This window comes from Parambassis ranga, chromosome 14 (genome assembly GCF_900634625.1).
Source record: "Parambassis ranga chromosome 14, fParRan2.1, whole genome shotgun sequence".
NCBI lineage: Eukaryota > Metazoa > Chordata > Actinopteri > Ambassidae > Parambassis > Parambassis ranga.
This window is the reverse complement of record NC_041034.1, coordinates 4949142-4971243: the sequence shown is the minus strand read 5'-3', so window position 1 is coordinate 4971243 and position 22102 is coordinate 4949142. Positions and strand designations below refer to the sequence as shown.

General features: G+C 41.2%; 1 protein-coding gene across 3 annotated transcripts; it reads right to left on the bottom strand.

The window, feature by feature from the left end:
• Window positions 1–1240: 1240 nt before the first annotated feature.
• Window positions 1241–6787, bottom strand: rabgef1 (RAB guanine nucleotide exchange factor (GEF) 1). 3 transcript variants are annotated; one of them, XM_028421557.1, is made up of 9 exons: window positions 6707–6787; window positions 4922–5113; window positions 4573–4778; window positions 4118–4284; window positions 3964–4045; window positions 3739–3871; window positions 3498–3589; window positions 2633–2889; window positions 1241–2518 (listed from the first exon to the last, which is right to left on the bottom strand). In XM_028421557.1, exons 2-9 carry the CDS (start codon window positions 5098–5100, stop codon window positions 2105–2107), a joined length of 1530 nt encoding a protein of 509 aa, XP_028277358.1. In that variant the 5' UTR covers window positions 5101–5113; window positions 6707–6787; the 3' UTR covers window positions 1241–2104. The 3 variants fall into 3 exon arrangements, with proteins under 3 accessions (XP_028277358.1, XP_028277360.1, XP_028277359.1); XM_028421559.1 differs by having other exon boundaries at window positions 2105–2518; window positions 6711–6768; XM_028421558.1 differs by lacking the exon at window positions 6707–6787 and adding an exon at window positions 6542–6699 and having other exon boundaries at window positions 2105–2518.
• Between the last annotated feature and the right edge of the window lie 15315 nt (window positions 6788–22102).

The window sequence follows — 22102 nt, the reverse complement described above, 5'->3', positions numbered from 1 at the left end:
CCGTTGGTTTTATACAAATGTTGACACGACTCTGGAGTGTCTGCAGTTGAAATGATCAGAGGCAGTTCAAACATGATTCTGCTGTACAGTTGGACATGAAGAGTGTATCGGTGACTCGTTTCTGGAGCCAGCCTCTAGTGGCCATTTGAAGAACTGCAATTGCTAGCACATTAGCCACATTTCTCAGCCTCCAGACACATACCTACATGTTATTTACAGGTAGTAACCTTTTTTCCTATTCATATACTTCACTCTGCTTCACGAGGGGCGGAACAAAAAAATGGCGTCCACAGAGGAGACATCATAAGCTGAAGTGTGGCGTCCTTTTGGCTCTGCTGTCTTAAATATATCATTAAATAATATCTGCTGCTTCAGTCCTGAATGTATTTATAGTGAGGCATGTTAAAGGCACAAAAATCTACCCGACCTGAAGTAAGGTCAGAGTTTAACACAAACCTATTGTGAGATTCCTATATTCTTTCAGGAACAATTTAGCCTGATATTAGCATGAAGGTCTGAATTTGTTGAGCCACACTTGAAGTACCCTGAATGTTTCCTTCTTTCTAGATTTGTCAGGTGTTAGAATTGCTGCAGTAATTTCGCTTTTAATCCAACTACAGCAACTGTAGGTTTTGATCAATCCTGATCTGTCTATAAAATGTCAGAACCTAGTGAGTCATGTCTCTGTCTTATTTGTTTTGCTGTTTTATGCTTTGGAATTGGAGATCAAAACAACAACGAGACAAAAGCTAAGACTGCAGCTTTCATTTTCTGTTCAAAGAGTCATTTCAATCTTTATTTCTTTCAGGTTTGCACTAACAAGTTGTCCAGGTGTTTCTCTTTGCATGGATTACTCACACATAAAAGAGAAGTGAGTGTCCGGCCTCTCTTCAGTGCATCTTTTCATGTATTGAGATGTAGGAAAAAGGCAACATGAAACCAAAAGAGCTGACTTTGACATTTGACTGATTTGGACTGTTCCAGCTCATGGAGGAAGTGAAGTTATTGCCTGGGTGTGTACGACTTCCGAAACAAGCTTAGTGATCTGCTTTAATGGAAAAAACAGCAATAAGAAAAAGTCCAAATTCAAACAAAGGACAAAATGAGCATATGTCCCTCTTTACTGCCTTTTATTTCACTCAAATGAAAAATACAGTATTTATACAGTTAGCACCACCGAATGTCAACTAATATAATATATATTTCATATATTAGATGCTTTATTTGACACTTGAAACAAAAAGTCAGTTTAGGCTTTGTGGTACTTTTTCTTAGTTCCTTATTTTACATTTAAGTAATTTAAGACATTGAGTATATATTATCTACTAACACATTGAACCAAAAAAATAAACTGTTCCTGATAAAAGATTTTTTTTTTTTATTTAAATCTCTGTAGCTCACAGAAAATAAATATATCAGGATAAAACAATCTGGTCGTGATGTTTTCTATAATTTAACTTGTATGATAAAAAAAAAAAAAAAAAAACGGAGCCTGTCCAGTGAATGCATCACTTTATATTTTAGAGGCATTAATATGTGCAGTCATCCCTTTGCTAGCTGTTGAAATAAGAAGTGAGTTTGGACATCATCAGAAAAATCACAATAAAACCAGTAGTCGTTTCAACAGGCGATCACGCAACGCCAGCCTGTTTTTACAATATACAGTACATCATAAAATAACAAAACAGAATAATAAAAATAAAAAACATCAATCATTGTGTTCTTTTTTTTGCAGAAAGCATGCAGAAATACAGTATGACATAAGCAGCTTTTCAAGTTAATAAGACAACGTGATATGTGTGGTTTTCTGTGCGGAAGTCTATGGGGGAGGTGGGATTGTGATGCTATTATTAACAGGTAGACCTTAACACAGACATATACGGGTTATAGTTGTAACATGTAGAGATTATATTCACTTCAGCTTGCTGCTAAATGTCAGATTAGTGAGGTACCTGCAACCTGCAACTAAAAAAACCAAGAGTCCAAACTGCGTCCCCTGAAATGAACCGACATCACAGAGAAATGTTAAGCTTTGTGGTTAAGGTGCTGGATGATTTGTTTAAGTGAGTTGTACCCTGTCTGTATGTGGAGTGTTTTCCCTACACTACCCAGCAAACACCTGGGGCGTGAGGGGCGGCGGCAGGTTGTCGTTGTCCATGTTGTTGGCATCAATGGCTGAAACTGTGCAGGACCGAACTTCCAGAGGATATTTCTCCAGGATGTCGTTCACCTCGCGCTGCACTGTGTCTGGCCAGGAGAGGAGGTCGGCCTGCAGGCTTCGAGCGGACTCCATCAGTGTCTCCTGCCGGCTGCTGAGGCCGGACAGCAGCTCCAGGTTGTGGTTGAGCTGGGCCAGGACAGGGTTGGTGGCAGTCACACCATGTCCTGAATGAGGCCAGTCACCCTCCGAGCTGCTGAATCGTGGTGAGGCTTGGCCCGACATGTAGCGCTCAAACTCCTCCGGGGAAAGGTTGAGAGACTGAGCGTCCAACTTCTCAATGAAGGCCGCCGCGCAGCACTGGAAAAGAAAATACAGCAGCTGAGATTCTGGTTTCAAGTCAAGGAAAACATTAAACTACAGAAGGAAGACCAGAGGCCTGTAGCCCAAACTGGCTTTGACAGGAAAACCCACCAGGTTGGTGAAGTAGTACCCATCCTCTCCGGTCATCAGCCTGCTGGGGTTACAGAAGCGGGTGATGTACTGGATGTTGGACTGCAGTCGTGGGGGGTTGGCCTTGAGCACGATGTAAATGAGTGCAGGAAGGAAGTCGTCAGCGGAGGCCGGCTCATTCTTTGTGATCCTAATGGCACTGAAGATGTGTTTACTGCAGCGGGTGATGCACGCCAGTTTGTCCCTGGGAACCCTCTTGGAGTCCATCTCAATGATATCTGGAAAAAAAGAGAACATGTTTGTACCTTCTGGAGCTGAAACAACGTATGCAGGTATTTTAACATGGTTTCTGCCTCCAACCCAACAGCTCAGTGTTCTGCATTAAAGTTATCAATGTATATAAGTGCAGACCATTATTAAATGATAAGGACACCTCCTGTTCAGAGCAAAGCATCTGTCTTTACCATCTGAACCACCAGAAGCTGTACAGCACTGCCAATTCAAATCCAAGCTCGGCTCAGTTCTACACATGAGGGACGTTTGTGGGTTTAATGTGGTTATTTTAATTTAGAGCAGAGTTTTGGAAATGGTTTCATAGCTAAAAAGCTTTAAAGTAAAGTTTTTTTCACACTGTCATGTCCATGACGTATTAGGCTGCAGATGGTGTCAGAGAATCAGATGGATCCTGCAGAGAAATGAAAACGCCGGTGTTGAGCGCCAACTCAGATTATTGACATTATTGATAAAACTCTAAATACTAAAATACTAGAATGTAGTAGCTCATGGACAGGCCTGATAGAACGAACGATCTGGGGATATGTGAGTAAAGATGTTCGATATGGGACCTTCAAATGCATTCAGGCTGCCAGGTCCACCTGTCTCTGACCTGTTATTGCTTTGTCCACATTCTCAGAGACTTCAGGGATCTCTTCATCCATGGACACGCACAGCATCTGGATGGTCACCCAGTGTAAGGCCCTGCAACACAGAAAATCAGCACTGTTTAAGCCTGAAGACGTTTTCACACACGGATGAAAATTTAAGATTTAAGCATTGTGCAGTGAGGCTTTCTCAGGGACCTACACACACACACACACTTTTACTAAACCAGCAAACTCAAGGCTGACCTTATCCTGTCCTGTGTAGCCAAGTCCTTCTTCTCATCATCGGTGGTTTCTGGACAGAAGACGCTCTTGTACAGGCGAGTCATGATGTACTTCTCCACTTGATCCATCACCTGCTCAACAGAGTCTGAAGAGCCTGAAGAGCCAAGATTGAACACATAAAATACTGCTTGTGCTGCCATCTAGTGGTTCTTAATGACTCTTAGAAGTAGTTGTTGTTGAACCGACCTTTAAAGTGACTCATCAAGCGGTCCGCCATGCTCTGGTAGAAATCCTGAACACACTCCGACAGTTCCTCAGCACTCAGGTCCTGTGGGAACAGGAAGTCATTCGGTGCTTATCGGTACATTGATCAGGTTGTAAAAACACTTCTATAACACACCTTCTTGCTTGACATGTTCATGATAAAGGCTCTGCACTGCTTGTGGATCTCCCGACCGGTCTTCTGCAGGTTTTTCAGGAAGTCCACAAAGTCTCTGGACACTTGGTCTGTGTCGAAGCTGGCATGGCGGCTGATGGATGGACTGGGTGACTTGCCCTCCTGGGTTTCTGAGGGGGAAGAACCACTGTCAGTAAATCCTGATTTTAATCCACAGATTAATCCTCAGTAGCCTGTAGTGAGGTACACATACATATCACCTGTTTTAAGTAGGTAAGTATATATTGTCACTACATTTTCTGACTTTAGGACTTTAGCTTTTGTTAGCTTGTGGCCAGAGCAGCTGAATGCCAACATTTTCTAAAGAGCTGCACAAGAGGAAGTCTTCTGGTTTTGTGAAAAGTCACTGTGTCCTTTCAAATGCCTAACCATGAGGAGTGCACAGACTTGAATGATACCTTTCTTTGAAGCACTGCGAGATGAAGGGCTAAAGAACTTCTTCACAGTGGTCACCTTCCGTGTCTTCTCGTTGGTCTTTTTCTCCTCAAACTTGGAGAAGGGGCCCAGAGAGGTATGTCCGGGGGGCTGCTGTGGGGGTGTGGACTGTGAGTGGGACTGAACTCCTTGACTACTAGCATACGCTGCCTCCTCCTCCCGCTGCAACCTGGAGCCAAGGAGGTAGAGGAAAATTATAATGAATACTTATCAAAGAACAAAATCCAGGTCATGAAATGAGTGTTTAAAAACACGTTGGGTGTTTGGGGAAGATGGGGACAGCCAGATTTTTTATTTTAACGAAGATCCTACTTTTCTGCCAAGGCCCAGTCGTCCTGGATCTGCTTCTGCCGAACTCGCTGGTACTCCTCCCTCCAGCATTTGGAGCACAGGCCCTGCCATGCTGCGTTACCGTAGTAACCACATCCCTTTTTGCACAGCAGGTCTGATTGGTCCACGTGTATCCCCCGTCGCTCCGTCCGCTGACTCATAATGCTGGATAACCTGGAAAGAAAAATTAATCATGTGGTTTATTAGTGTGTTTGTATGCGCTGCTGTTCTGACCGACCCCTCCGCCGCTGCCTGTTTATGACACTCTGAAGTGACTGCTGGAAATAAAACTAATGGCTTAATTCGTCACAGGAACATCAATGATCACGATTCCAAAAAACTGAGAGACAGGGGGCCGTAACAAAGAGGTAACAAAATTATGACTACAGATCATCTTTTCCACTGCTCCCCTCCAACCCACTTCCGTTTTTCTTGCATCTAAATGCGTCCCACTGATGACATGACGATGAAAAATGGAAAAAATTATCCTTAATAGCAAGTTTATAACCTTCTGTCTGTCACATTTTAGACCCCTCTGTTCCTGTTTTGTGTGAGTGAATGGCTAATATATATCCAAAGTCTATTAATTAAACATTTTGGATCATACATTTATTAAGAAAACCTCATTCTGTATATATATATAATAATCCAGATCAACTGCTTCTACAATAACTTTTAAAAGAACAGATACAACATTTTGTATCTATTGATCTTATGTAAGTAAATTCTTATTATTATTATTATGACACACAAATGAAAAAAGATCATCTGATAGTATCATTTATGCTACATTTTTAAAAAGGAAATAGGAGTGAGAGCTCCACATCTATCATTTTATGAATCATATTTGTGGGTATGAAAACTGTATTGTGCTCCTACTCCCCCTGTTACACTGGCATGTTTTCTCTGTAACTTTTAGCTGTTTTAAGAAGAAAAAGGAATACTGTTACTTCGGATACTGCCTAAAATTGTAGAAAGTGAGCTGCACTATGGAACTGAAAATCTGTACACAGCTCTATGGCAGCACAGCTCTTAACCACGACAGAAAAAGACGTCTGGTTTTTCTTCCTTAAAAAAGGGAGAAAAGAAAGAAAGACAGACATTTTTCACTGAAAAACCAGCTGTGCAACAACAACGACAACATCCAGGAGACAGACACAGTTAGTGACCAGCACATGTTTCATTCAGGAGGTTGTAGAGACCAAAAGCTAAAAGATAATAAACACACTCAGCAGGTGGGATCCATTGAACATGGAATCTCTGCAACTGTGTAAATAAACAGTGGTTGTGTTCACTCTATTAACGTAAAGGTGCTGATGCTGGTAGTAGCAGGTTAAGATATCACAGTTGCTTGTTTTGCACAGATAACATCCCCGCCCGTTTAAAAACATAATTGATAAGACAGTAACTAAAGTGTAATTCCGCCTCAAGACTGTAGATCAGCTCCACAGCGCCTAGAGTCTACTCCACAAAAACACCCCCCATTGTGTAAAGTCAGACCTACCACAGCTGATCTGCTTAAAGCCATATCACGGGAATCACATGATTTACACACGCATTAAAACAAAGACAATCCTCGTGTCCTTTGTGGAGACATCTTACCCTTAAACCAGCTTTTCTTATGAGTCGGTTAATTGTGTCCTTCCTTATAAACGCGTGCTATCTGCTGTATTAAAGAAGCACGTTAGCTAAACTAACGCTGTGCACAGCCTGTGTGTGTTTACAATGTGAACAGGTCGTGCGCCTACAGACTGTTTTGGTACTCACCTACTGTGTTTTCAACGATCAGAAGCAGGAACAGACCTCCGCTGTGTTTCTGCCCGGCGAGGTGACGCAACTGTGAAGGTCCGGACAGTGACGTAACCGTCACCCAAACACGGAAGTGCGGTAGTTTTATGACTTTCTTCTTCTTCTTCCGTACGTTTTTTGGCGCAGCGTATCTTCAGCATACATTGACCGATTTCAGCCATTCAACTATCAAAATGTCCATCTCACAGAGGACATTCCGGGTCAACTTCAAGTGTTTTTTTTTTTAAATTATAGTTTTTCAAATATTAAGCAATTTCGGTGTCATTTTTAACATGGGAGTCTATGAGAGAGCCCTTCAACGAGGGTCATCTGTCAAATGTATCCCCTCCTACAGATTTCAAGCTACAGACAGTTTAGTCTTGAAACGCTCATTAGATGCTGCTCTATCAAACTTGTATTCAGAATTTTCTAATTCCGAATCGTTTCCGCACGCCAGGCTCTCAAAGTTGGAGTGGTTTTTGAGGTCTCCTCTGAGTTTAACATGGCAGGCAGGGCTGTTACCATAGTGACAGGCTGACACACAAGAAGCCTACAAAGCAGCCATATTTGTTGTCATATTGATCTTTGAACTTTTACACATTAAAATCACACAGCCTGTGCTTCTTATAAGTTTGGTATTATTCCAGCCTCTGACCTTATATTCACAAGCTATTCTTTAAGGTCACACTGTTCTTGTCTTCAGCTGTGTCTCTTTCATGTCTTCATGATATTAAGATTTTCTACTCAAAATAAGAGCTTCATCTTTTCAAATTCTTAACCGTGTTTCAGCAAAATTAAATTCAGATTGCAGATTCTCTAGAAATTCAGAGCAATCCTTCACATCAGCATTCAACCCCAGACCAGAACCAGATTTATTGTTCAAACCATTTTAACGGCAGGAGAATGCTCTGATGAGGGAATATTAGTTCGCCACTGATTTATCAACTTCCGCAGCAGAGAATAATTTCAAAGGATTCGTCTATGATGCCACGGTAACGTGACTGACGGAAAAAAATGCCTAGCTAATCCGAAGTACACACGAAGCATTCTGCATCATGAAAAGTGTATAACACCTAAATTAGACCGTATATAAAGACTTTATACAGATAATAACCAGTTTATAAATAACATACATCGAAATTAGACTGTATGGAAAGATGTCACACCAACGTATTATGTTTAGACTTTTTAAATAAAATATATAAACGAAAAATATTTAGAAGAACTTAAAAAAAACAGCATTTTAACCCCAGACAGCTCCAGTAAACCTTTATATTGCTGTGTTAAACATATAGAACAGAATTCGTTTTTTTTTAATAATAAAAGAACTTATATATTGTCATTGTCAATTACGGAGTTGCACTATATCTCAAGATAAATTAATAAAAACAGCGATTCTGAATTTTCTATTTGACTCTTTTTTAAGCAGCCCCTTGTGTGTTGACATGAATGTTAATGTTCAGTGTTTAATGGTGTTTAATAGTGTCTAAAATGCCAATGTGACTGTTCAGGTCAGTGGCAGGGATATTTTTTTCATTTCTGGTTTTGTAATTCTTCTATGATGTCAAAACATTTGGAACAGTTGATTTTTCATGCTATTGAGTATAAATTCCTAAATATATCTTACAGGGATATAATCTCCTTTTAGATATAGATAAGAAACTTTATCAGTATATTCAAAAATTGAGCTAAAAAAAAGCTGATTGTATTGATTTTGTCACAGCAGACAGAAGATTTTGTTAATATTTATCCTAGGCTGAGGGGCAGATGAGCACAGTTGGGCATGCTCTGAATAGGAGTATTGACCCATCCAAAGTGTGAGAGACCGCAGCTTTATAATTAATATGATCAATTATTATGCAGCCACTGTGGAAAAAAACAGCAAAGCAGTCATAGCAACTAAAATCATTTGTTCATGTCCTTCAAAACAAATTTACATAAAACAGGAAGGCCCTATTTTCATAAACAATGAACGATGTAAAAGACTATTCAGCCTGTTTATGTCCACAGCTGCAGTGAAACAGGCTGCAAACAGTCAGAACATGTAGACTCAAACTACAGGACATCTGAGGTTTGTGCATAAACCTTGTTTCATTAAACAAAGAGGTCATGCATTTGTATTCCTGTTCATGCTCTCTATGGTGGACTGGTCACGTTGATAACATCCTCCTGAATGGGCCGAATAAACACACAGAGATAACACAGATAACACTCAGCACACACTGGTTAAACTGACAGTTGCAGCCATGATCCCGATGGGCCGCGGTTTGTGTCTTCCTTCTCCAGCCACCGTCCACCAGCTGTTCTCTGTGGCACGAGATGCCAGCATCATCCCTGATATCTCCTTGGATCCTGTCCTCACAACCTTCCTGTCACTGGACTCCTCAGCAGCACTGCAGCATCGATATGGTTTCCTGCAGCGGGGTATGAGCAGAGAGCAGCAAGCGGCGTTCAGACAGAGCCTGATCGGAGAGCTGGGGGGCAGCAGGGTCACCTATGGAGGAGTAGGGGTCATCGCTCTGGCTCTGTCCATGCTTTTTGACCAGGTTGCCCAACATGTAGGTAAAGCTGTTCAGTTTTGTGTGTTTTTTGTAGAAAAAAAAAATCAAAAATTGTTATCTTATCAGGTCCGAGTGCAAGGATCATCCACAGAGGGCCATCTATCAACGCAGGGACCCCAGGCCATGATGATTTTTGGCATCAGTACCTCTTCAAGAATTGGGCAGATAATTTACAGCTACCTCCGCCTCATTCCTGGCATCGCCAACAACCAGGAGACAAAGGCCGAAACCACGGAGCTCTACGACAGTTTGCTGAAACTTGAACTGCTTGATCATTATGAGAGGATGATTAACAAGAAGAGAATGAGCTCAGTGTCCATGCAGCAGTGGTTGGCAGGAGAAGCTTTTCACCTGCACCTGAGACTGCACCAGGTAAGGACGGGCAGGCGAAAACTTCAGATAAAACATGTCAATGACCATATGGTGCAGTATCCACATGCTTTTTTGTGACTTAAACTGTTGCCTACATTACCCACAATGCAACGTAACTAGTAAGAGCTCTGTTATGTCTGACAAGGTGCTAAAAAACAGACAAGCTCAGATATACTTTTGTCCTTCTTCCAACAGGTCCGTCTGAACTCTGTGCCTTTGGGATCTGTTAAATCACTGCGTTTTTCTTATAAGACAGGACTAAATCACCTGATTCAGGGCTACGCAGCTTATCTGCGCAGAAACATCCAGGAGACTGCAGCTCCAGGCCCACATCACACTGCAATCAATGCAGCCAGTGGTCCAAAAGAAACCAGTGCAACCAATACAACATGCTCCAGCAGTGTCCTTTTTAATATCAGTTTGGTCAGTCCAAGTGTCTCGGCTGATATATTCAATGACTCTACCACACCCAATTCAACTGCTGGGAGCTGTAAAACTCATGGCTCCACAGAGGACGTTGGACTCAACGAAGACAGGAAGGGAAACAATGACACCACTGTAGGTATGATAAATAAAAACACACTCAATATTTCTGCTGGGCACAGCAGGAGGGAGGAAGAACACATGTTAGTCATCGAGCCTTGGAGAAACGTCAGTCACAACGTGCAGCACCATCCCTGTGAGTCTTCGGCCATTCAGCAAGCTCTGGTGACCCGCATTATCAACGCTCAGGACCTGGAGCGGAACAGAAACTTTTTCATTTACCGAGATAAAGTCTTCCAGAACCTCCTCAGACAGAGGGAGGACTTTGAGCTGAGGTCAAATTAAATCATACATCACAGGCAGATCATATTCATTGATCATGCACTTGTTAAATCAATGTAGATGCAGTATGGATGTCCTCAGATAAAAGAAAACAAACTGTTTCGACATTTCATTTATTTGTAGTATTACATGTGAAACTGATGCAAAGCAAAATAAAATATCACGGGTGTTCTCAGATTGTGTAAACAAATATCTAACAAAAGATGTATTGAATAAATCAAATTAAAAACAGCATTGTGTATCTGTAGAGGGCGCCATCACCCACCTCTCCTCACCGGAAGCCAGCAGAGGAGAAGAAGAAGAATTTCTCCTCCCGCCCCTTCAAACGTTGTTGTTGGATTGCTGCTGCGCTGCATGCGCGAGAAGTGCTTCACTTCCGCACACTAATATGAACAGTATATACGAAGACCACAGCTAAAGACCACAGCTAAAGACCACAGCTATCCGGAGGTATGTGATTTTATTGTATAACTTTTATCAAACGCTGTTTCTACTTCAGCTAGCTAAACTGCTCTCCGGGCTTAGCTCGCGGTTAGCTGCGTGCGGTGAAACAAAGTAAAGGGAAAGTGTTGGAAGGTTGCTGAACAACAGTTAAAGTGTGTCACCTTATCAAATATACATACAAATATATGTAACGTTACTACTACTGGACACAGAAGTATTTAATTTACTTCACGGGAGGAGTTACTTACTTCTAGTAGTGACTGCGCACGTTAGCTTGTTTGCTACAATGCTAACAATTGAAGGAGTGGCTTTATTTCCTGGTAGGTTGTGTTTCATAAACATACCCCCAAAAAAGAAAAACGCTAATTTGGCGGACTGTTGTTTTAAATGTAATTACCCAAAACAGTGAACGACTTTATCTGTACACTGTCTGAATTAACTACGTGCCTAGAAGACAACTGAACAGTCAATAGAAAGACTCTCAGGTGTATTACAGGTAAGCTAGCTAGTTTTGCTATTGGGCTGCATCTAACAATGCTAATAGCGCTGAGTCAGACTAGTGATGGGAAATATACAGAGCTCAGTGTTGTCAATGAAACAATATTTGTGAAAACAAGCGCTCGACAGTTAGTATTTTCCCCCCCAATCATTATTTTATCACTTTGTGTTTTAAGCTGTCGGAGACTCGGAACCGACGTTTGGGCTGTGTCGGAAGTAGCCCGGTCAGCTATGAATGAGCACTCGACATGTGCGTGTCGTGACTCGTGTGTTTCGTTTTTGTTGAACAGAGAGCTACAGAACAAAGAATCACACCTCACTGAGAGAGAATGTCATTAATGTTTGTTATCATCTTTCTCTTTTTAAGTCTCATACTGAGTGAATGTGCTGTCTGTTTTACATATGGACACATGGAACCGCATGGTTGTGATTAAATGACACGTGTCAGTTTTTTTCTCTCTATGAAACATGCTGAACTATAATAAAACTCTTAAGTACTGTCAGACCTGGCTGGATGGCATTAAGGAGCCATACAACGACTATACATTATTTACAATATTACATTATTAATTATTAATTGTAACCGGAAGGTTACTGGACAACCCTGCTATACTTGGGCAAGACACTTTACCTGCATAGCCTCCAGTGTACTCACTGGTGTATGGCACTCTTTGCTGGGCTGCCTTAAGCAATTTCCCCATTGTGGGACTAATACAGGTTTCAAATTTTATTTATTAAAATATAGATATTACTGTTTTCTATTGGTCATTGATAAACTTTTGTTTTTCTTTTTGCTACAGAAAAATGATACAGTTATCACTTTTCGTCCACAAGGTAAGGAACATTCGAGGCATTTCATGCAGCAATGTCATAAATATTTACTCAACAATTTGATCACATATTTACTCACTAACAGTGATTGCACCTCCATCAGCTGACATCTAACCTAGACTCTAACTAAAGCTTTTAAATTACACCTTCAACAGGCACATTGACTCTTAAATTAGTGATTTCTGAGCCTGGATTTACTTACAGTGGCTTGCAAAAGTATTCATACCCCTTGAACTTTTCCACATTTTCTCACATTATGCAAAAGTATTCAGCCCCCCTGAGGCAATACGTTGTGGAACCCCCTTTTGCTGCAATTATAGCTGCAAGTCTTTTGGGGTATGTCTCAGTTTTCAGATCTTGCCACAGATTCTCGATTGTATTTAGGTCTGGACTTTGACTGGGTCATTCTAACACATTAATATGTTTCATTTTAAACCATTCCACTGTAGCTTTGGCTTTATGTTTAGGGTTGTTGTCCTGTTGGAAGGTGAATCTCCGCCCCAGTATCAAGTGTTTTGCAGACTCCAACAGGTTTTCCTCCAAGATTGCCCTGTATTTGGCTCCATCCATCTTCCCATCAACTCTGACCTGCTTCCCTGTCCCTGCTGAAGAGAAGCAGCCCCAGAGCACGATGCTGCCACCACCATGTTTGACAGTGGGTATGGTGTGTTCAGAGTGATGTGCAGTGTTAGGTTTCCGCCACATATAGCGTTTTGCATTTAGGCCAAAAAGTTCAATTTTGGTCTCATCTGACCAGAGTGCCTTCTTCCACATGATTGCTAGGTCACTCACATGGCTTCTGGCAAACTGCAAACAGGACTTCTTGTGGTTTTCTTTAACAATGGCTTTCTTAATGCCACTCTTCAATTAAGTCCAGATTTGTGCAGTGCATGACTGATAGTTGTCCCATGGACAGATTCCCCCACCTTAGCTGTAGATCTCTGCAATTCATCCACAGTCACTATGGGCCTCTTGGCTGCGTCTCTGATCAGTGCTCTCCTTGTTTGGCCTGTTAGTTTAGGTGGATGACCATGTCTCAGTAGGTTTACAGTTGTGCCATACTCCTTCCATTCGCCGATGATGGACTGAACAGTGGTCTGTGAGATGTTCAAAGCTTGGGAAATCTTTGTATAGCCTAACCCTGCTTTAAATATCACCACAACTTTATTCCTGACCTGTCTGCTGTGTTCCTTGCACTTCATGATGCTGTTTGTGCCCCAGTATTCTCTAAACAAACCACAGAGGCCGTCACAGAACAGCTGTATTTGGACTGAAATTAAATTACACACAGGTTGACTGTATCTAGTCATTAGGTCAACATTCGATCAGTCAGAAATCATCAGGCAACTTCTGAAGGCAATTGGATGCATTCAGAGAAAAGGGGGCTGAATACTTTTGCACACTGCACCTTTCAGTTTTTTATTTGTAAAAAAAAAAATTAACACATGTTTAACTTTCTTTCTACGTCACAACTGTATGCCACTTTGTGTTGGTCTTTCACATAACATTCCAATAAAATATATTTATTTTTGTGGGAATAATGTGAGAAAATGTGGAAAAGTTCAAGGGGTATGAATACTTTTGCAAGCCACTGTACAGGCATCCCAGATTAGAGTGTAGAAAGTAATGTTGTGCCCTACTTTGCTTGGATGACTTGGACAGTGTGATTTAATTTTACAATACAGGGCTCTAGACTAACTTTTTGCACTGGTTGCACTGGTGTGCCTAACTTTTTTTCTTGTGCACCGGCACAAAATGTAGGTGCACCGCATCACACTTAATCCATATATTTTTGTACGCATCAGTACATTTTGTACATATGAACGGGCTTAATAATCACATATCATCCTAAAATGAATTTGGACCTTGTGTAATGAACACAATACTTTTTAAATGGGCGTTTGTCATGTAACCATGTACTGTAACTCCTTAAAACGAGTGAATCAGCCTTCATGAATGCAACCACACAGGTCAAATAATACTGTCCGTCAGACCTGTTCTGTCTGTTATAATGCTACGAGCACGTCACGCCCCCTCCCTGAACATTACCGGCTCGTTATCATCACTCATTCAGGTCAACAGCACATTAGCAAAACCTGCATAGTAGCAACAAATCTTCCTCCGCCGCTACATGTTCACCTAAACTGAAGTTTCTGCTGTTCAGCAGCGAAATGTGTCTGTGTGTTCACGCGGTGCAATGAGAGGGCCGTATGAGGAGTTATACACACAAAAGTCCGGGCCGAAACAAACTTGTTCTTGTTCTCGTCACCTCGGGTAACGTGGAGTATAGAAAAAGCTTTAGCACACAGCATCAGCTCTGCACAGCTTATGTCCACGTTCTTCTTCTTCTGGATTTCCTGCGGTCTCGGCTGACTACAGCAGACACGTTTTCAAAAATACACACACGGGGGTCCCATCCTTCACTGTCTCTGATTGGTTTAGACCACGATATTAGCCTGATGTGTGTCTGTTGTTCAGAGTAATTTGGCTCATTAGATTATGATCAGTCAAAACAAGAGTAATGTCAGTTTGGTAACCTTTTTATTTATAATTTTATGTGGAAACAGTATAGTTCAGTTTTCTTAAATATATAAATGAAACGGTGAGTCCTTCATATGGAGCATTTCTTGTAAGCTGTTTTTTTTAATGCCTGTTCTTTTGTTGTTTATAGAGTCAGTTTTTGAACGATGGAGTCAGATCCCACTTGAAATCAAAAAGGAGGCTGGACAGCGGATGAAAATCTGTGTCTTTTGGCTTCCTATTCTATTGCAGCGGGACGAGTCCAGCAATGCTGTTTGCTGGGCTGCAGAAATAGGTCTAATCAGCTCAAAGTAAGCATTGCTAGCAGCCAACAATTTCCTTCCTGACTGTTTCAGGATGCTAATAAGTTTGTCATTGTCTCTTTGTAGGAACACAGAGGACCTACGTCTGAAGCACCTGCGCAAGATTGAGACAGTGGAGACAATCCTCAGAGCCTTGGAGCTAGGATCTGTAAGTTAACTGAGCCAGAGACTAAAGTTAGTGCCACCATCTCTGCCCATGAGCACAACTAGTGCAGCTCCAATAATTGTCTTAGATGCTGTGTGTGTGGATTTTGAGTTGAGTTGAGAAGGGCCAAAACAATGCTACCACATAAACATGTTCACAAGGAAATCAGGAATATTTGAAGATGGCAAATCAATAAAGAATATAGATAAGGGCAAAATGTGTGAGTTTCTGCTGATGAACATTTGTTTACCATCATTTTAGAACATTGTTTTTGGTTTAAAATGCTGCTTTGTTCTCTGTTCTAGTTGAAAAAGGACCAAAGCAAACATGTTAAACTTGGTAAGTGTTTTTTTTTTTCTCAGGGTAGAAAATATAAATTTGAACACATCTGTGTGTGTGTGTAAGGATCAGGGTTGTTGAATTGAACTTGTGGGTGTTGCAGCATCGCACCGTTGAGGTTTTGGATGATGCCTTACGCTGGTTGGAGCAAACGGGAGAACCTGACGTACGCACTCGCCTGATGGATCTCGGCCACGGACACACCTGCTTCACAGCTCTTCACTTTATCTTCACAGAGTGTAGGTTACAGTCATGCTCAGCGCTCTGCTTTCATCCACTCACTCTTCTCGTCATTCATGTGAAGCTATTGATTCTTGTTTTGTTTAGTTGCCAAGTATATTCAAGACATGGGAGGACGCCATGAAAAGACCATGAAGTCACTGATGGCTAAACCTGGAAGTTATTCTATAGAATAAATAATATAATATTATATTTATATAATAATATAAAGAAAGCCTAGAGAAGGTTCAGCCTCTTCCTCATGAGCAAGAGGAACAGTTAACTCTGCTCAAGGACAGTAACGAAGAGCTCTCTTTAAAGGTTTCTGAACAGCAGAACCCCATCAACTCCCTGCCGGCTGAAAAAACTCTCCATGAACATGTGAAGGAGAGCGAAGCCAGGCTCAGACAGAAGGAGGTCCAAAAGGAGGAGGACGCAACATCTGAACTCCTCACAAAGGGGTCCTCTAGGAAGGAGCTGAAAAAGGCTAAGAGGCTGCAGAAACAACAGAGAAAGCAGGAGAATAGAAAGAAAGAAGAGGAACTCCTCACACTCCTGTTCTATAAAAAAACCATCGTGGCTGCAGAGACGAGAAGAGTATGATGAACCAGACCTGCAGTATAAAACAAAGAAGAACAAAGTGAATAAGAGGGTAAAAATTAAATTATAAATTAGGGTTCAGGACAAAGAGGCCATTATAACAACACAACAACACTCTAAATGATGGAGCTGAAGCCATATGTCCAGCAGTGACCTGAGAGTGACATCATTCAGGTAATAAAAATATGAATCACTGACAGTTTACTTGCTGTTTCTCCTGCACGACGATGATCCTAAACGTCCTACCTCTGTACATAGAACTGCACATTTTGCTTATTTTATTTTTCCTATTGCTTATTCATATTTTTATTTATTCTTATGCTTAAGTCTACTGTTTCTTTTTTATCTTAATTTAGTTGTGTATAAAGTCATATGAAGGGAACTCGCAAAGTAAGAACTTCATTGCTCAGTGTAACTGTAAAGTGCTGTGCATTTGACAATAAACTTCTTGAATCTTGAATCCTCAGTCCGAAACATTTACACAATCACCAACATGATGTGTAACTAAGATCGTGCAGTAATGTGACTTTCACACCGAGGCCTGTCCTGGTGAAAAGCGCCATGTTAGCTCATTTAATGGAGGAGCTGAAGAAGACTGGACTCCAAGCTGCTCCTGCTGATCATTTATGTTAGGAATAAAACCCAAAATATCAGCTGTTGATCACTCAAGTGCTTTTATTCCTGCAGGAAGGAGCAGTCACATACACAGACAGTTGCCTCTGTAGGAGTGCTCAAGGTCTTTTCAGAGCAGCTCCCTCCCCCAGCTGTGTCTGTTATCTAACAGACACAGCTTCTCAGAATACACACATCTTAGAATAGGCACAAGCACAATCATATATGACAGTAACATATCATGTATGAGATCATAGGTGTAACATCACATATATTTCCATAGTAAGACATATGGATAGACTGTCTCCACAAAGTCCAGCAGGCCATGCTGCTGACACAGGTTAGGTTGTTTCCAGAATTCATCCAACAACTGCTATGCTGGACCTGAAGAACCCTATGTAAGAAACAAAGATATGAAACAGGGGCCTGTGCTTCCATTCACATTAAGGGCGGAATAAACAGAAACACTTTCAGTTTCCTTTCCTGAAGATGACACCAAAAACTAAACAAATAAAAAATTTGAAATAAAATCTAATACATTTAAAATAAATACTGGAACATTCACACAACACAAGATTCCATCCAGACTTACTGCAGAACAGTGAGTGAAGATGGATTGCTTCATTTGGCCATCACTAGTCCTGGCTATAATCGAGGAGCGTCAAATTAATCATTACAAAACTGTTTTGATATTTTCCAGAATCACCTGTTGTATGTCCTTACGAACCAAACGTTTGGTAATACAGTAAAATGACGTGTTAAAAGTTTCACCAAGGCATCAGAAAAGGAAACATATTCATCCAAACACCTTTTTTACAGTCTGTGTAACAGCTGTTGAGACATCAGAAACAATCAAGACGCTTTATTGTCATAGAACAACGAAATTTGGTCCGACAGCTCAGAAAAGGCAATATATACAAAAAGACATTAAATACAACAAAAAAACACACACAATAATACTCAAAACAGAGCTACTCCGCAGTATAATGACATGGTCAAGTCCAGCACGATGTTATAAAGTGCAGCGTAGTGCATACAAGCATATAGACTTTAATGTGTGTCGATACAAATGTCCTTGGGATGCTGTGGACAGGTAATACAATGGCATTGTTTGCACACAAATGGCACAACCATGTTGACTGTTAGCTAGCTAGCAGCTAGCTAGTTGTTAAACTCACAAATCTGAATGCCGTGAATATAGTGAAATGTCTCGTGTGTTATGTTACCGTACTAAAGTCACGTAGTAACCTGCCTGTTTATCTGATGGTTAATGTCCTCTCTATGTGTCAGGCAGGGTTACAGAGCAGTTACTGAAAGCTCAGTTTACTCCCTCAACACTAGGCTTGTGCAAAATCGTATCGTGTGCAATTAATCGTCAGAAAAACTGTAATCGATTAATATTTGCCACTTATCGATTACGGCGATTAGTGCCTCGTCATGATGACGCATTTTTGTGTGCGGCGTAGTCTCACCATCACCCGCGCACATGTGAGCCCACAATAACAATAAAAAGGCAGTGGTGTTCAGTTAAATAATGCGGAGCAGCACGTTTCTAACATAAGTTCAACGTCTGTCACCATAAGCCCGAGCACGAAGAAAGCGCAACGAGGACACAACACTACACTACAGCTGTATATAGTGCCGCGACATGCATTAGGTGACGCGTGTAGCGTTGGTTGTTGCTATAGTAACTGAATTTTTGCTCGTATCAAATGAATAAACTCCGATCTTTATTTACGGACTCCATAGCAACATAGGAAACATTACAACAGCGAAGTCTCCTCCAGCAGATATTGGAAAGAATTCCACTCAGCCGAGAATCCGCGATACGTTTAGTCATTGTGCTCCTTACGACCAAACGAAGCGCTGGAAGAACGTAACGTAGGTTGATTTGCACAGACACACATTTAAATGTGAAATTGTCCGGTTTGTTTGTTTGTTTGTTTTTTCTGCTGCTGTTCTACAGTCTGAGTGAAAACATGCACTAGTGTGGGACATATTCCAGTCACAGGTTCATTTGCGCAGACACATTTTTTAACTTGAAATAATCACTGATGTGACTTTTCTGAACTTTGTTTGTCTATTTGTCTGTTTAATTTTAATGTTGACATGCTTTGTGACCTTAAGATAAAAACATTTGAAGGACAAAGTTACTTTAAATGTTTGCTTCATTATTATTTTGAAGCAGTTTGTGCCTCAATATTATCAATACATATTTCCATGGCTGGTTGGTGCCTACTCACCAGCTTAGCCTGTTGTGAATGAAGTAGTTAACTTGACTGATGATTTGTCGGTATCATGCTAGAACACTGTGCCAATTTAGAGTCAAAAACATGTAAGTGCAACTGTCATCAATTAATCGTCAAATTAATCGTTATCGGCTAAATGCCACAATTAATCGTGATTAATTTTTTTGCCAATATCGCCCAACCCTACTCAACACACAGGGCAGCTGCTCACCTTCCACTCTGAGAACAGCTGCTGCTTCTCTCCCTGTCTTTTCCTTTCTGATGTTGTCTGTATAAAAGCATGTTCTATCATATAAAAAGCCCTTTCCCTACTTTTCAAACGGAATCTCCTCGTACATGGCTGTGCCTGTGTTTCTCTGCCGGTAGCGATGTTAAATCAGCGTGAGTTCAGTCTGACAGCGTTTTATTTTGAAAATCCACCGGAAACGCTTTTATTCTGGTGCCTGACTTCCTGTCTGCTCGATGTAGTTGGTGCAGACAGAAAAAAAGGTTCGATCACCACAATCAAAACATACACTTATAAATATAAATAGCGTTACTCCTCCGCTTTGCTAGCCTCAGCTAAGAAGCTAACGCGAACGATGGCTAATGCTAATAGCAGCTACGCTAGCTTACGCAAATAACATCAAAGGCTCCAACAGATGCGTGGTAGAAGGGGGCGTTTTCCTGGTTACCACAGCGCTGCAGTACCGTTACTATAGTAACAGACCTAACAAAGCCAGTGGGTTTTTCGAGCGAGCGTAAAACACCGTAAAGAGAACCGTCGGCGCTGGTCGAAGCTGGAGGAGGTAACGTAAGTCCAGCTCATGCTAAAGCCTTACTGTTTGTCACATGGCCCCAGGTGAGGTTAGGCTGATGTTAAATCAACTTAGAAAAGTTGGGAGGAAGCTACTGTTTACTTTCAGTTACAGTAGACGGTATTATTTGTCTGAAGACATGTTGTTGCCTTTTCTGCTGCCTCCCCACACACAATGGACATGAGGAGATTCCCAACAAAGACACGGAGAGTTAGAGTTGTTTTCAGCATTAACCCATGTTGTAATAAGGGCCAGGTTAGCTCCTGTTAGCCTGCTAGCTTCAGCCTCGCCTAGCCAGTGCACATAGCCACCTGCTCCTATTCTTATCAGCAAGAATAAAACACATGTGATGGACCGTCAGGACACAGTGGAGCATTATATGAACAGGGACACACTGATGTAGCAGATGAGGCAGCGCATCATTATAAACACATCCACAAGGTTTGTTGTGAATTGAGCAGTTTTATAAGCAAATAAAAATAAAGACATGCATCTTTTTGTAAGTTAGTATTTTTAGTGGTTCAGTATTATCTGCATTAAGCAGTTTGGTTCATTTTTCTATGGGATTTGCCAGTTTTTTGTCTCTGTAAATGAGAGAAGGCCTCAGATATGGAGGCTGTTAGTGTAGTAGCACCAGTATGTTTGACAAAACTGTTGTTTCACTTGGAATTAGTTATTGTTATTAGCTATTGTTATTCTACGTCTTTATTAGTTTGATTGCCATGGCAATCAAACTCTTGTTATTCTACGTCTTTATTAGTTTGATTGCCGTTGCTAGGCAATCAAACTCTTGTTCTTCTACGTCTTTATTAGTTTGATTGCCGTTGCTAGGCAATCAAACAATCAAACACTTTGTTAGCTAACAAAGCCCCGTTACTATGGTAACGGTGCTAACAAAGCCCCGTTACTATGGTAACGGTGCTAACAAAGCCAGTGGCTTTCTTCGGGCGAGCGTGGTCAAAGCTGGAGGAAGTAACGTTATTGTAAGTGTCCAACTCATGCTAAAGCCTTACTGTTTTCAGTGTTTCTGTATTATCTGCATTAAGCAGAGTTTGGTTCATGGCCCAACAACTTTTTGAAACTCAGATGATGAGAGGACTACTGTGTTCAAACAAAATATACTGATGTTATTTCATTGATGATATATATATTTTAAAGCTCACTTATATTGGTTGTTAATTGAAAAGTAATGCACAATCTCTCCATCTCCATCTATATTTGAGGTTAGTACTGAGAGTGAGCCAGAGGCAGGGCCATCACGTAGGTCCAGTGAAGGAAGTTCTATTGCTAAGGTGAGTGATGACGGGAAAACTATCAGGTGAACAATTTTTTGTCTCTGTAAATGAGAGAAGGCGGCAGATATGGAGGTTTTGTATAATCTGTTAGTGTAGTAGCACCAGTATGGTTGACAAAACTGTTGTCTCACTTGGAATTAGTTTCTGTATGTCACCGTGTTTTAAAGGTAGGGTAGGAGATTTCATTCTGATGCACTTTTTGTTAAATTAGTGTAACTTCTCTTTACAATCCGATAGCAACCGATTAGTTCGGCAATTTAGCTTTAAAACGAAGAATATTGATCATCTGTGGAAGCTATAAAACACTAAAAACATCAGCCAATCTTACAAGGCGCACCTGCGCGTATAGTTGGCTGGTTCTCACTCTCTTCCTGCTCTGCGCGTGCATGATGGCCGAAGTGACTGGTTGGGAGGCGTGGCTTCAGGGTGAGCTCCACAGCGCTGCAATACGCAATACTATAGTAACGGTAGCTCTGTTACTATAGTTACTATAGTACTATAGTTACTATAGTAACGGTGCTAACAAAGCCACTTTGTTAGCTAACAAAGCCCCGTTACTATGGTAACGGTGCTAACAAAGCCCCGTTACTATGGTAACGGTGCTAACAAAGCCAGTGGCTTTCTTCGGGCGAGCGAGGTCAAAGCTGGAGGAAGTAACGTTATTGTAAGTGTCCAACTCATGCTAAAGCCTTACTGTTTTCAGTGTTTCTGTATTATCTGCATTAAGCAGAGTTTGGTTCATGGC

Excerpts from the sequence above, each read along its gene's own strand:
- rabgef1 (XM_028421557.1), bottom strand. The coding sequence starts at position 5,100 with ATGAGTCAGCGGACGGAGCGACGGGGGATACACGTGGACCAATCAGAC. Across the intron at positions 4,779-4,921 it reads GACTGGGCCTTGGCAGAAAA|GTTGCAGCGGGAGGAGGAGG; the intron begins GTAGGATCTTCG and ends CCTTGGCTCCAG. Across the intron at positions 4,046-4,117 it reads TGAACATGTCAAGCAAGAAG|GACCTGAGTGCTGAGGAACT; the intron begins GTGTGTTATAGA and ends CTGTTCCCACAG.